General features: G+C 44.3%; 1 protein-coding gene across 2 annotated transcripts in view; it reads left to right on the forward strand.

The window, feature by feature from the left end:
• Nucleotides 1–15,858, forward strand: part of LOC308591027 (uncharacterized protein) — a 46,500-nt gene that overhangs the window by 9,980 nt on the left and 20,662 nt on the right. For both annotated transcript variants that reach the window (XM_081201557.1, XM_081201558.1), the window contains 6 exons: nucleotides 2,728–2,802; nucleotides 4,953–5,002; nucleotides 6,850–6,903; nucleotides 10,321–10,471; nucleotides 12,059–12,141; nucleotides 15,470–15,613. In XM_081201557.1, coding sequence (XP_081057683.1) covers nucleotides 2,728–2,802; nucleotides 4,953–5,002; nucleotides 6,850–6,903; nucleotides 10,321–10,471; nucleotides 12,059–12,141; nucleotides 15,470–15,613 — 557 coding nt within the window. The remainder of the gene's footprint in view (nucleotides 1–2,727; nucleotides 2,803–4,952; nucleotides 5,003–6,849; nucleotides 6,904–10,320; nucleotides 10,472–12,058; nucleotides 12,142–15,469; nucleotides 15,614–15,858) is intronic.

Consider the following 15,858-nt stretch of genomic DNA (forward strand, 5'->3'; position numbering starts at 1 on the left):
GTTGCCGGAAAGATCATCTTGGATAAACTGGCTAGCCAAACAGACAATGTTATCGCTGTGCCTTTTCCAGATCTAGCCTAGATCTGTTCCAGAACTTCTCAGCTTACACCCACCCCAGTTAAAAGCAAAAATATATTTTGGAGCGTCAGCCTTCCACGGAGAATATTTGGTAACAACAACCTCCTGCTGCATTTCACCACCTGCGGTTACAGTGGGAAATTTCAGGTGTGGATCCTGCCCACTATGTTTTAATCTAGTGGAAGGGAGCGATGGGCTCAGACCTTGGCTTCTCCTAGTGTTCTTCTCTATCCTCAGGGCTTCTTTCAGTCCAAGAGTCTTAACTCTAAACTAACAAGAGTATTTGTTGCATCAAATATTATAGAGGCCGAAATTTCTCACAAGAGTTAATTCCTCAGAATTTCCTCCCCCCCCCGACTTTTCAAAAATTAAACACCCTTTGCACATTTCACTGACCCCCACCCAAATGTCTGTGGCTCTATTTATTTTTTAAAAGCTGTACATAGAAGAGAATACTCTGAGGGGAAACCCTGGGAGTGATTTCAGCTTAGCTTTAGAGTCTAACTATCTTTACATTAAAGGAGAGTTTGTGAGATCCAGAGAGGAGAGTGAAAGGCAGGCGGTTATATCATGCGGACGGTTCGTTGGGCGTAAGAAATCTTTAGTGTGAGCTGGGATAAATTCTCAGAGGACTTGTTCATATCCTGTCACGTTGTGCCTGGCGAGACTCTGTGGTATGCGGCTCAAAATACATCCTTCCGTGCAAGGCAGGTCCGTTCTGAGGCACCTCTGAGGGGGCAGAAACAAATATATACCTCTCTCCTATTTGGGGCACAGATAGGTGGACAGACAGAAAAAGGACAGTGGTGATTCCCCACCCTCGAATCCTAGAGGGTGACATTACAGAAAGTGCCCTAGGGCACATGTGAAATTGGTGGGATATGCATGTGTGGTGGAATGCAAAAAAGCCACAGAATTTGGCTGCAATAAAGGCAGCTTCCTGAGAATCTCAGCTTCCGCATTATAAACGGTGCAGGTTCCTAGTCCTTAGCGTGCTGCTGCTTCCGCTTTGTGCCTGCCCTTCGTACCTGTTCACTTCAATCATGTATATATGCCTTCCCTGGTCCAGTTTTGCAACCCAAAATAAGCATCTCCCTTGTTGCCACTTTGAACTCCAGAATACGGGTGCAAGTGCAGGGTATAGCTGTCAGGTGGATCACCATAGAAATGGGTCCGCCTCTCCCCCATGTAACTTAGTCCAAAAAGAGCTCTGGGTCTTATCGCCCAAATCCATCGAGGCTTCATCAGAGAACGAGATCCTTGGGCTTGGCATTTCCCCACCCCCCTCACCAGAAAACCCGCTGCTCGGTTGGGTTCCAAGTGCCTTTAAAAGTGCATTAAAAGTCATTGTTAAACATCCATGAAGGTTGAAAGGGATGCCTGAGGGTCCTTTTCACTCAGCGAAAAATCAACTGGAGCCTTGTACTTGTTCTTTCTTGATCAAAGAAAGAAAGAATAAAGGAGAGGGAGAGAGAAGGAACTCATCTGTCACATCAAATGCAGATTTTAAAATATTTTTGTTCATATTTTGCCCCCCCCCCTCCTCTAGCAAGCTAGGTTTGGCTTGTTTGCCTCCATCATGCTGAGCGTTCTTGTAATTCCTGGGCCTCTGGCTGTGATTCTTGGGGGGGGGGGTGTCAGGGGGCAGATGGGGGGCATGGGTAGGGAGACACACAATGTCCTTGCCTTGAGACATTTATGACCTGAATGAATGCCATTTTGGTTGGATGTGTCATGAGCAACGCTTATTCCTCCCCACCCTCCCCTCTTTAAATGAATAAATAAGGTAGTACATTGTGTCACTCTTTCTTTGAATGGCAGGAAGATCAGGGCAGCCTTTGAATATGGGGACCCTCCAGAATGACCCCGTACCCCAATGTGTTGGCTGCAATGTGTCATAGCCGCAACAATAGTGCATCAGCGATTGATTTATACCAGGCCGTCCGCACGTCATTCTGCTCTGTTAGTTGTTCTGCTGTGCTTTCCCAGTGTTACCACATGAGGGGCAACTTTAGAGCTATAATGCAACAAAACCGGGATGGGAAAATAAAACAAGGAACATTTACAGTGTACAACATTTACAGACTAGAAGCAGAGGGAAGGTTATCCACGATCTCAGGAACTGCCACGCAAAAATACGGTTACGATATCCTAGTGAGTTGTCAAATGCCTAGTGAACAAACAACTACAGTGGTACCTCTGGTTACGAACTTAATTCATTCCGGAGGTCCGTTCTGAACCTGAAACTGTTCTTAACCTGAAGCACCACTTTAGCTAATGGGGCCTTCTGCTGCCTCCGCGTTGCTGCTGCACAATTTCTGTTCTCATCCTGAAGCAAAGTTCTTAACCCGAGGTACTATTTCTGGGTTAGGGGAGTCTGTAACCTGAAGCATATGTAACCCGAGGTACCACTGTATTTAAAATATATAGTAGATAAAGCAGGGGAAATGGCAGGATAAATAACACAGAGACACCAAGCAAGCTTGTTCCATATGCATCCTTTATGCTGACAACCTGAACTTGGCACAGAACCCAGGTTTATTTATTTGTTTTTAAATCCTCGTCTGAAAATCTCTTGGGTAGAGGGTGGGTGTTGCGAAGTTTTGCTGCTTCATATTTGTTTTTCTTTCCTTCTTCTCTCCCCCTCAGTTGTTTACGAACACAGATCACGGCTAGAACGATCCTTGCAGAAAGAACGAGGGGAACACAAGAAAACAAAAGAAGGTAAGGTTGTGGGGTTTTTGCCTGAAGTAAATTCGAAGAGGTGTTTGCTCAAAACAGCAGAATACGCTGCTTTGGAAAGGGCCTTTTTGGTGGCTGCTCCCAAACATTGGAACTCCTCCCTCAGGAAACTAGATTGGCTCCCTCCTTCTTGTCTTTCCGCCAGCAGGTGAAGACTCTTCTTGTTCCAACAGGCTTTGGGGAACTGCCTGCTTGGCACTGTTTTTATTGTAATGATCAGTATGGTTCTAATAGATTAGTGTGTGTATGTGTGTGTGTGTGTGTGTGTGTGTGTGTGTGTTTTAATTCCATCAATGCTTAATTGTTTTTTAAGTGAAAATCCCCCAAAAAATGTTGAGGGGTTTTTTTGGGAACAAAATTACATTTCCCAGACGTATGGCAGCCCTAGCAAAATGGATGCTGTAGCACTAAGCTATGAGCCTTGTCAGGAACATGGAACATGGATGCTCCCCATGCTGAGTGTTAAGTTGTGGGTGAACATATCAGACGACACAGTGATTCTTCAAACAGCTCTTGTTTATTCACAGGCTAGAACAGAACTGAACTGAAGGGTTCAGCCTGCCTGCTTATATAGAGCTCCAGTACAACGTAACTGTAACAACTTTCTGTAACTATCCAATCACTGAACGTCACTTTCGATCCCTTATTTGCATAACTATCTACAGTATCCCCCTGCTGGCCCAGGGTGAGAACTTCAGTACATAACACTGAGTCTGACCATTGTCCCATGCTAAGGTTTCCTCCTGTCCTGTATAATACAGGATTCTCCCGTATTTCAATGTATAATGCTATGTCCTATGTTGATTCAGTACAGTAGGCAGTTTGTCCTGTATTTCTGTTTTGCTGATTCTCTCTCTCTGTCTCTCTCCCATACCCCCCAACACTTTGAAGTCAAACTCCAGGAGGCCATCTTGCCATTTTTTGCCGTGAGAGCAAGGTGGCCATTTTGTTTGCCATGAGCATCTTGCTTCCCCAGTCCAAAAAGCCACTTTTTCACACACAGCGCCCACAAATGCATGTTGGGGGTCACTGCACGAAATTGCAGCCCTGAAAATTTTGGGGGAGGGGGAATTTCACCACGAAATCGTGTGAGATCGTGACAACCAAAACGGCCACCGTGCTCTCACAACCAGGATGTCCTGGATTGGGACATTTAACGGGGTATGCAATTCCCCCACCCTGTCCTGTATTTTGCCAGACCAAAGTTGGCAACCCATCTAGCTCTGTATTGTCCACACAGACAAGCAGCAGGGTGTCGGGCAGCAGAGATTCCTTACTTGGAGGTGGCGGGGATCGAACCTGGAACCTCCTGTGTTCAGTGCAAAGGCTGCATTACTGAGCTACCATCATTTCTCCTGCTGCGGCCTTCATTCCCAGACCTCTGGGGTTTTGTGCTGGTGCCCCAGCGCTCAGCCGCATTGCCTCGCTAGAAAAGAAATAAGCATTTATTAAAAGGCTGATTCGACTCTTGTGTCTCAGAGCTTTTGCAAAAGATCAATATAGCAGTTGTTCTTCTTGGGAGCGTTTCTGAGAGGGCTGCAAGTGATCTCTAATTATCTTGGATAAAGATGTGGCCTTCTGTGCCGTGTGCGCTGGGTGGCTAATCGCCACTTGACGATTGGAGAAGAAGTTGCGAAGGATTTTTGGTTGTAATTGAGGGGTTTTAGACAGCAGGGATGGGGAATCTTGTACTAGAACTCCCAGCATCCCGGGCCATCAGTCATGCTGGATTATACAGCATTGTATAGTGTTATTCTTCTTCTTAGACATCCCTTACCATCGGTTAGGCTGCCTAATATATATGTGTGTTTGCTGTGTGTGTGAGTACAAACAATTGTTGTTATTGTCAGCAACACAGAGTGTTTCCACTGGTGCTCCTTTCAGACACGGGTTCCACTTTGAATTCTGTTCTGAAATACGATGGAGAATAGGCTTCTGCGTTTTTAAACTTTGGATTTCTAGTTAGTTTCTTTTCCACGGATTTCTTTAAAAAAAAATTTAATAGTGGGCACATTCCTTCCTATTAGGTTCACAGGCTTTTAAACAGCTTCCTCCTTCAAATGTAAACCAGATTCTAGTAAATTCCGTCTCACTAATTTCCCTGGTTGTTCTCCCTCTTAACCCCCTTTTAGATTTTTTAGTCTACAAGTTAGAAGCTCAAGAAGCCCTCAACAAAGAAAAGGTGGGTGAAATTAGAATCCTCTGTGGGTGTGAGAGGGAGGCGGGGTGGAGAGGGGTAGAAGGGGATGAGAGGGAGGGAGAGAGGGGTAAAAGGGGGGAAGGAGAGGAAAGGGAAGAAAGAGGGGGATGAGAGAGGGGAAGGGAGAGACAGGGTGGAGACACAAGGGATGAGAGAGGGTTGGGGGAATAAGAGAGGGAGGGGTGAAAGTGAGGGAGAAGGGGGCGCACACACACAAAGGAATAATATCCTTTATCAATATGATTGATCCTTTGAAAATAATATTTACTATCCTTTATTAATAATATTCACTGTACATGGCTTTTCATTGCACTGGATTAAACCCATATATGGATGGATGGATGGATGGATGGATGGATGGATAGATAGATAGGTAGGTAGGTAGGTAGGTAGGTAGGTAGGTAACGGGGCCCCTGACCGTTAGGTCCAGTCGCAGATGACTCTGGGGTTGCGACGCTCATCTCGCTTTACTGGTTGAGGGAGCTGGCGTACAGCTTCTGGGTCATGTGGCCAGCATGACTATACCGCTTCTGGAAAACCAGAGCAGTGCACGGAAACACTGTTTACCTTCCCGCTGGAGCAGTACCTATTTACTTGCACTTCACGCTTTCGAACTGCTAGGTTGGCAGGAGCAGGGACCGAGCAAAGGAAGTTCACCCCGTCGTGGGGATTTGAACCAACTATCTTCTGATCGGCAAGCCCTAGGCTTTGTGGTTTAACCGACAGCGCCACTCGTGTCCCTTGCGCGCGCACACACACACACACATATATATAAATTTTCTGATTTACATTTCAAAATATTCATTTTAACAACCTTAAATCAATGACTTCCCTTCTTCTCTTTCTGTGGTTCATTTTGCATGCCACACATCCCTGCATATTTTACAAGCCATTCAGTAAACCATTGTTTACATCCATCAGAACTTACTTACACTGTTGAATTTATCTGAATGCTACCAGCATTTTTAAATGAACACAATTTCCACCCATATATTCAGTAAACCCTCAAATCCAATAATGTAAGACAAAAATTAAATTCTCCACATCATAACCTCCACTCCCAATCGTTCCTTGCAACAGTATGCCCAAGTGTTATTTTTCCAGAAAAAAATTGTGCCGGAACTTGCCCAGAACACCTCCCTCGTTCTCTTAGAATGGCCATGGTTCCCACCTGAGAGGTGCCGGAACAAAGTTCCGGCAGGGGGAAAAAAGCCCGGGGTATGCCACTGCAGCTGGCCTTGCTTCCTCACAGCTCCCTTGACACCAAAGACCTAGATGAAGTGGTTTGTTTTTAATTGGCACCTCAGACTAGACAGAATAGGAGCCGGTTACTCTTTGAGGAGGGGAGAGAGAGTGTGCTCCCGTTGCTCGGTCCCTGCTCCTGCCAACCTAGCAGTCAAAGCGCAAGTAGATAAATAGGTACCGCTCTGGCGGGAAGGTAAATGGCGTTTCCATGCGCTGCTCTGGTTCGCCAGAAGCGGCTTCATCATGCTGGCCACATGACCCGGAAGCTGTATGCCGGCTCCCTCGGCCAATAAAGCGAGATGAGTGCTCAACCCCAGAGTCGGCCACGACTGGATCTAATGGTCAGGGGTTCCGTTACCTTTACCTTTATTATGTTTTTACTGTAATTTTTACTGTTGTTAGCTGCCCTGAGCCCAGCTCTGGCCGGGGAGGGTGGGGTATAAATAATAATAATGATGATAATAATAATAATAATAATAATAATAATAATAATAATAATAATAATTATTATTATTATTATTATTATTAACCGCTTTCAGTCATTTTGGTTACTGACAGTTGTGCTTGTCACTTTTTCCTTGCAGCAAGATTCCATGAACAGATATGGAGCCCTGAGTTCTCAGCATAAGATCCTGAAGGTAAACGGACCCTGGTTTTTTTTGGCACAGGAATCTCAGCCATTTCTAGGGATGGGGGAACCTGCTGCCCTCCAGACGACAACTCCATCATCTCTAACCATTGCATTCCCATGCTCCTTTCTAATACTACTACTACTAATAGTGGAGTATGGTGGAAGCATCACAGAACAATGTGGAATGTTGTCTGGATGGTCTCGTATTAATCCACTGTTATTGTGTAAATGGCATGTGGCAGAATTTATCCACTCAAAAAGAACAACCCACTCTAGAGCGGTCCCTACGTACTCTGGGGAGGGTGTCCAGAATGACTGTACACAAAGGTCTCGCTATCCAAACACAACATGCTCTCAGGAAGTTGTTTGTTAGGCTCGCGTCTGCATAATGATTCGCCGATTTACATTGATTCCTATGGGGAATTTTTTAATGCGTTTCCAGCCACAGAATTCTGACCCCAGAAGACCACACAAAAACCTTGAAACCTTGCAAAAGGCAAACAAGGAAGGGGGAAAAATGCTCTCTTATTTGTCCAGTCTTTCCTGCTTCCTCCCTTCTAAGTCTATGATTATATAATTCAGTGCCTATTTATGTGTTTGTTTAGGCAAGGCTATCCAGGCCTGTAAAAGTTACATATATGTATTTATTTTAGCTGCTGATGATTTTAATCATCTTTTGGATGTTTGAAAATGCCTTTTTTATTTTACTTTTAAAATCAAACATTTTAATGTTTCATGTGATATTTTTTTATAAACAGCTTAGAGCTTTTCTTACAATCATGTGGCATACACACACACAAAATATAGTTTAAATAATCTTCAGTGGGTCTATTTTGAGTAGTATTGGATGCAAGCTTTAGATTCTGTGGGATAAACCAGGTCCCCATTGTGGCTATTGGTACACATTTAGCAGGATTTATGATTGTTTAGCAGGATTTATTATTGTTGTTAAATTTTGTTAATTTATAATTTTATTCTTTTATCTTTTTTGTAAACCACTTTTTTTAAACAAAAGCGCAGTATAAGCTTTAAATAAATAAATAATAAAAACAAAAATCAATGAAATCCTCTAAGTGGTTTACACAAAAGCATATAAAAGACTCATTTAAAAATGCCGATAAAATAAAAACTTTAAAAACAAACATAAAAAATCTGTTTGAAAGGACAAAAGCTCAGTGAAACTCCAATCATGAGTTTTTTTAAAAAAAACTCACACACAAGGTTTAAAAAGCCCGAGAGAGGGAAAGGTGGGAAAAAGTCTGTCTTTGTTAGTTTCCTTCTGGGTCACTTAACCCAGATTTGTTATGCTTTCACTGTTAATAGATTCTGAGTACACACTCTTTAATTTGGACATTTACAATGCATTAATTGGCTACAGGGATTCTAGTTCCTTTTTTAAAAAAAGTAACCAATGTAAGACTGAAGATGGTGGTGGTGATTTTTTTACCTGCCCTTCATCGCAAAGCCCCAGGGAGGATTGCAACAATATAAAAATACAATGTTAAGATGTGTTAAAAGAAAAGAGTATTATTATTATTATTATTATTATTATTATTATTATTATTATTATTATTATTATTGCGTTTGCTTTATTAGTTGCCTTCCAAACCACTGCCTCAAGGCGACTTACCTGTAACAAAACTAAAAACACAAAAACAGCAAATATGTTTAAAACAAGACTGACAAGTGGAAAATCGTAGTGAAGACCCCATTATTCAGCTGGGGAATACTTTGATTGTTTCCGGAATAGCTCAGCCTTTCTTTCTATGACTGAACTGAGAACCCCCATGTGAGTTTATAGCCCTGTCTTACTCTGCCCTTTCCCAAGCTAGGGACCTCTAAAAAACACCGGGGAAACCCTTTCGCATGCTGCCACTGACCCAGAATTCACCTCCTTCGGTGTTCCCATAGTAACTTGCAGCGATCGTGCTCTGCTTGGCTTGGCAGCACCAATTATATATGTAGATCGATGGGTGCTCAGGTGAACCCTTGGCCCCTTATAGACAATGGCTAATTCTTCACAGCCACCCCAGTTTTTGAGGCTAGCTGGGCAGGGTTGGGAGAGGGAATGCTTGGGAGAAGAGAAGGGAAGAAATGGTGGCAGCGGGAACGAACCGCTGTCTTCCAAGGCAGCCATATCACTGAGTCTTGCCTAATGGTCCCAGTAGTTTGGATGACGGTACAGTATGTCTTGCTGACCTGGAAATAAGCCTTGTTAAACTCTGTGGCGTCTGGGGAGAAAACCAGCATAGGAGCGTACTATAAAAGTTTACCCTCGTTGGTACAAATGAAGCTCCCACTGCAGTTAATCAACTTGAATCTTATCCATCAGTCAACTTGAATCTATCAATCAGTCAGCTTAGAAGTTGCTGTTGCTGAGAAGGCTATCAGCCAGATAAAAATCAAACAACTGATAGGTGAAGTGATTGAATCTGAATAAATCACTTTGGCCAAATTGACGTACAAACTGCGTGATACGGACAATTGTGACATCAAGCAAGAATGGGAACTTTTTACAAATTACTTAAAAAGACAACAAAATGATCTGGACTCCTTGGCAGGTTTTGAATAAACACCCACAAATTTATTAGTTGAACACGTGATAGATAAGGCAAGGATATGTACAATTTTATAAGATGCAGAAAACAATTTGTGCAAAGAAACCAGAGAGCGGAACTGAGGGAAGTCCTTGGGGGGGGGGGAAGGATGGGGGGAATAATGTAATAGACTGGTAATTTGTTATGCTGAAATTGTTAAAAAAATTAATAATAATTTTAATAAAATTTTAAAAATAATTAATTTTAATAATAATTAATAATAAAAAAATCTGAGCACATCACAATACAGCTTTAAGCCCTAATGTGATTAGAGAACCTTTGGAGGTAAAATTAGAAACATACAAGTGGGAGCTGCCACAAAATGTTGCAGCACAGAGTATTCCAGTTCAGGACACTCCATTCCATTCCGTCCTTTCCTGATTTCCTTTCTTTTCTTGCCACCTGTCTGTCAGCCTTCTGTGGCCACTGACCTTGCTCACTCCTTACCAGACATGAGTTCCCACAACCCTGAGGATCTTACTGTATTCCTACAAACCTTGGGGTTTCTTCCAAATCTAAGGATTCCTACACACACACACACACACACACACACACACACGTGTGTGTATGTCATGGATGGTACCATTTTGACTGTATAAGTGCTTTGAGAGTTTTGTTTACAATCAAGTGGCACGTACATTTTAATGAAACAAACAAATCATTGGCACTCATTTCTGGACACTGTAGACAGAGGGACTAATTCCTTGTTAGTGATTTGGAAAGTTTCCGAATGGGGGAAGAGAAGATGTGAGTGTGTCACACAGGCGTCTCTCGCCCCTCCACTCCTGCCCTGTCTCAGTTCTAATTTTTATTTTTCCCTGGATTAGAATCAGCACGAAGATGTCAAGAAGCAGCTTCTCGACCTGCAGATGCAACACAATGGGCTGAAACTGGAACACCGCAAGATAACAGAGACCCACAACCAGAAGTACTCCCAGCTGCAGAGGGAGAAGGAAAGTGAGGTGGGAGGTTTGCAAGGTGAGTGTAGGATCCTGCATTCGCAGAGAGGATGGGAGAAGTCAGCAGCAGAGATTTGGGTCTCCTCCTCCAACTCCAGAGATAGGGTCATCCACCCCACTCTCCCCATCACCCCTTTCCCATCATCAAGGGCCGTCTTCAGGCGCCACACAATAGCCCTTCTGTTAGTGTGGTAGCATGCGGGGGGCGTTGTGGGTTAAACCACAGAGCCTAGGACTTGCTGATCAGAAGGTCAGCTGTTCGAATCCCCGCAACGGAGTGAGCTCCCATTGCTCAGTCCCTGCTCCTGCCAACCTAGAAGTTCGAAAGCACGTCAAAGTGCAAGTAGATAAATAGGTACTGCTCCAGCAGGAAGGTAAACGGCGTTTCCATGCGCTGCTCTGGTTCGCCAGAAGCGGCTTAGTCATGCTGGCCACGACCCGGAAGCTGTACGCCGGCTCCCTCGGCCAGTAAAGTGAGATGAGCACCGCAACCCCAGAGTCGGTCACAACTGGACCTAATGGCCAGGGGTCCCTTTACCTTTACCTTTATTTACACTTTGAAACTCCCTGCCTACTGACACCTGGCAGGTTCCTTCATTGTATTCTGCATTGGGCAGGACTGGATGACCTCTTGCAACTTCAGTTTCTAAGGCAGCTACAGCCATTCTTGGATCAGGAAAGCATAACCACGGTTGTCCATGCCTTGGTGATCTCACATGCATGAGTACTGCAATGCACTCTGCGTAGGGCTGTCCCTGATCTGCTTACAGCTGGTGCAGAAGATGACGGCTATAGGTCGCTTGTGGGAATTGCATATAACGCCTTGCTTACAGGACTCGCACTGGCTGCCCATTTGCTGCTGGGCCAAATTCAAGGCGTTAGAACTAACAAGCGAGTTCCTATTTAGCTCAGGACCACCTTGCTTGAGAGACCACCTTATTGTTTATACACACAGTAGCTGTGAGAGCTTCTCCAGCAAGTTCCAAAGCCCGCTCTGAAGTAACCTGGAGCAGGGCTTTTAGCTGACCTTGTTCTGCAGAATAGCATCCCTGTCAAAATACAACAGGTGTCCACTCTCTGCACTTTTCCTGAAACAGTTGAGCTCATTTTTGCTCCAGCAGGCTCTCCTGGCTGAATAAACGAGTCTTTGCCACGAGTGTCCATCTGTTAAGATTTTTCTTTTAAATGTACCTGTTGCTTTCGTGTTTTTAGCTATTTTATGTGTAAATTGCCTTGAGAAAGTGATTGATAAATCAACTGCCATAACTGCAACTCTGCAGTTAGCTTGGAAATCTAATTACAGTGGTACCTCAGGTTAAGAACTTAATTCATTCTGGAGGTCCGTTCTTAACCTGAAACTGTTCTTAACCTGAAGCACCACTTTAGCTAATGGGGCCTCCCACTGTCGTTGCGGCGCTGTGGCGCGATTTCTGTTCTTATCCTGAAGCAAAGTTCTTAACCTGAGGTACTATTTCTGGGTTAGCGGAGTCTGTAACCTGAAGCGTTTGTAACCTAAAGCGTCTGTAACCCGAGGTACCACTGTATTGTTATTTAACTGGAGCAATGTGTGATTATTGTCATTTATCTCTCCCCCCCCCCCTTGCAGATACAGTTTACAAGCTCAGGGAGGAGAGCAAGTTGCTTCGCAAAGCCCACCAGGATGTTCACTCACAGCTTCTCAGTGCTCAGGTAGGCTCTGTGTAGTGGTTGGAGCACTGGACCAGGATGTGAACAGGCAGGGTTCAAATCCCCACTTGGCCAGGGAGCTCAGTGAGTAACCTTGAGCTGCTCACTGTCTCTCACTCTAACCTACTTCACTGGGCCGTTGTGAGTATAAAATGGGCAGGGAGAAAGCAATGCACACTATCTTGCTCCCCTTGGAGGAAAAGAAGAAGAAGAAGAAGAGTTTGGATTTGATATCCCGCTTTATCACTACCCTAAGGAGTCTCAAAGCAGCTAACATTCTCCTTTCCCTTCCTCCGCCACAACAAACACTCTGTGAGGTGAGTGGGGCTGAGAGACTTCAAAGAAGTATGACTAGCCCAAGGTCACCCAGCAGCTGCATGTGGAGGAGCAGGGAATCGAACCCGGTTCACCAGATTATGAGTCCACCGCTCTTAACCACTACACCACACTGGCTGAGATATACCGTATATACTCGAGTATAAGCCAACCCGAATATAAGCCGAGGCACCTAATTTTACCACAAAAAACTGGGGAAATTTACTGACTCGAGTATAAGCCTGTTCACCACACCACAAACCTGGTGGTGGTAGCAGCAGCGGAGGAAGAACAAGCAGCCCCCAAGGGCTGCTTTTGGGCTGCTCATTCCTCCGCCGACAGCAGCAAAGGTGGTGGAGGAGGAAGGATCAGCCCCAAAGGACCCTCACTCGAGTATAAGCCGAGGGGGGCTTTTTCAGCATAAAAAATGTGCTGAAAAGGTGGGCTTATACTTGAGTATACACAGTAGATGGAATATACATATTCATTCAGTTACAGATGGGTAGCCGTGTTGGTCTGCCATAGTCAAAATAAAAAAATTCCTTCCTGTAGCACCTTAAAGACCAACTAAGTTAGTTCTTGGTATAAGCTTTCGTGTGCATGCACACTTCTTCAGATACACTGAAACAGAAGTATACACAAACCAGGAAATCCAGGACGCCCCATCATTTCAGGTATTGGCACTATTACAGTGGGTGTCTCCGGTTATATGGACTCTGTTCTGAAACCATATGCCATCAGTGCTCCCAGCTATGTACGTGACACCACAGATTTTCTGAGGAAAATACAATCTTTAAATAACCTTCCCAACAATACTATACTAGCTACTATGGACGTGGAATCCCTGTATACCAACATCCCACACAACGATGGTTTACAAGCTATAAGGAACACCATTTCAGATAAAACCACAGCGGACCTTGCCACCAAACTCTGCCAATTTGTCCTTACCCACAACAACTTCAAATTCGGTGATGACCTGTTCCTTCAGATCAGCGGCACAGCAATGGGCACCCGCATGGCCCCACAGTATGCCAACATCTTCATGACAGATTTAGAACAACGTTTCCTAAACTCCTACCCACTCAAACCTCTCTTGTACCTGCGATACATTGATGATATTTTTATCATCTGGACACATGGTCAACAGACCCTGGACATCTTTCACCAGAAATTCAATGATTTTCACCCCACAATCAACCTTACAATGAATAATTCTATGCAAGAAATACATTTTTTGGACACTACTATAAAAATACAGGATGGACGCATAGACACCACCTTATACCGTAAACCAACTGACCGACAAACATATCTACATGCCTCTAGCTACCATCCCAAACATACCAAACAGTCCATTGTATATAGCCAGGCACTACGTTACAGCCGCATCTGTTCCAATTCTACAGACAGAGACTCTCACCTAAGAGATCTACAGCAAACCTTTTCAGAACTAAAATACCCAGCAGATAAAGTTAGACAACAGATCAACAGAGCCAGACTGATACCCAGAGAGAACTTGCTGCAAGACAGACCCAAAAAAGAAAATAACAGAACACCACTAGTCATCACATACAGCTCCCAAGTTAACAGTTCAACGCATCATCAGAGATCTACAACCTCTCCTGGACAATGACAGTTCTCTTTCTCAAGCTCTGGGAGGAAGACCTTTCATTGCCTACAGACAGCCACCCAATCTTAAACAACTCCTAACCCACAATAATACTACAACCAGACTTAACACGGACACTGGCACCAGAGCCTGCAATAAACCCAGATGCCAACTTTGCTGCCACATACACCCGGACAACACCATTACTGGCCCCAACAACATCACACATACCATCTCGGGACTATTTAATTGCTCATCGTCTAACATTGTGTATGCCATCAAATGCCAACAGTGTCCTTCAGCTCTCTATATTGGACAAACAGGCCAAACCTTACGCCAAAGAATAAACGGACATAAATCTGACATCAAGAATCACAAAACAGAGAAACCAGTAGGAGAACACTTCAATCTCCCAGGACATTCTATACAAGATCTCAAAGTAGCTGTTTTACTACAAAGGAATTTCAGAAATAGACTGGAAAGAGAAGCTGCTGAATTGCAACTCATTACCAAACTTAAAACAATGGAGAGACCTGGTCTGAACAGAGACATTGGATTCTTATCTCATTATACATGACTAAACCATTTCTCACCTTCCCACCCCTTGCCTTTTCCTGTAAGACCTATTACAGTCGTTAAGAGTCGTCAACAGGCTCATCAGGCTCATCTCAGCTATCTGCCAATCTCCGATTCCCACCACCCTTCTGAGTAATACCCCTCCCCACCTTCTCTATATATAGAAGGATCTGGCAACTTCTGTTTCAGTGTATCTGAAGAAGTGTGCATGCACACGAAAGCTTATACCAAGAACTAACTTAGTTGGTCTTTAAGGTGCTACAGGAAGGAATTTTTTTATTTTGACATATTCATTCAGTGATTCATAGCGCTCAGCCACAGTGGCCTCCCTGACATTACCACCTCTCTCGTTGTGAAGACGGTGCCCCATCTTTTAGATTTTTTTTGAGGCTGAAGTGTTCATACAAGTTACCGGTGACTGTAAACTGCCCACTTCGCCTTTTTTCCTGATGGCACCAGGGGAAAAATTGGGGAAAGGGGCAGAGAAGAGGCAAAGTATATTTCTAGGTGTGCTGGAAAGAAAATAACAGCATATGTTCAGTACAGGTGTTCAGAAATGTGGGGGGCAAAGGAGGCATGACCTCTCTGTTTACCCCCCTATCCCCGCTGCTGCTCAGCATCTTGTGAAGATGATGAATTGAATTCATATTCTGCCCTTGTTGGGAGCCCATTGGGAGCTGTCCGGGGTCCTGATTCCTGCCTCGATCGACCTGCCCAGAAGAGCCTTAGCTAAAAACGTCCTCACTGGAGAGAAACGGATGGTCTCTTCTGTCCAAAAGCAATTGTTCTAACTCCTTTGGGGCCTTTTCTTCTTTGGTCTGCCTCCAGGTCCAGATGGAAGAGTTCAGGCAGCTCAAGGAGACCCTTCAAAAGATGCCGAGCTTTAAGGAAGTGGTGGGGGCCAAAGCGCAGCTGAAGAATGAGCAGCCCCCAGGACCAGGACTTGGCATGTTGCAGATTGTTAGGCCAAAGGTAGGATGTCTGGATGTCCCACTCCCTCCTCTCTCACCTTCCAAACCTTAGACCCAGGGGAAAGAGCTTCACACTTGAGTAGGGTAGTGGTAATAATAATAATAATAATAATAATAATAATAATAATATTTGTACCCCTCCCATTTGGCTGGGTTTCCCCAGGCACTCTAGGCAGCTCCCAACAGAATACTAAAAACAAGATCAAACATCAAACATTGAAAACTTCCCTAAACAGGGTTGCCTTC

This window comes from Podarcis bocagei, assembly GCF_964188305.1.
Source record: "Podarcis bocagei genome assembly, chromosome: 7".
In the NCBI taxonomy this organism is placed as follows: Eukaryota; Metazoa; Chordata; class Lepidosauria; order Squamata; family Lacertidae; genus Podarcis; species Podarcis bocagei.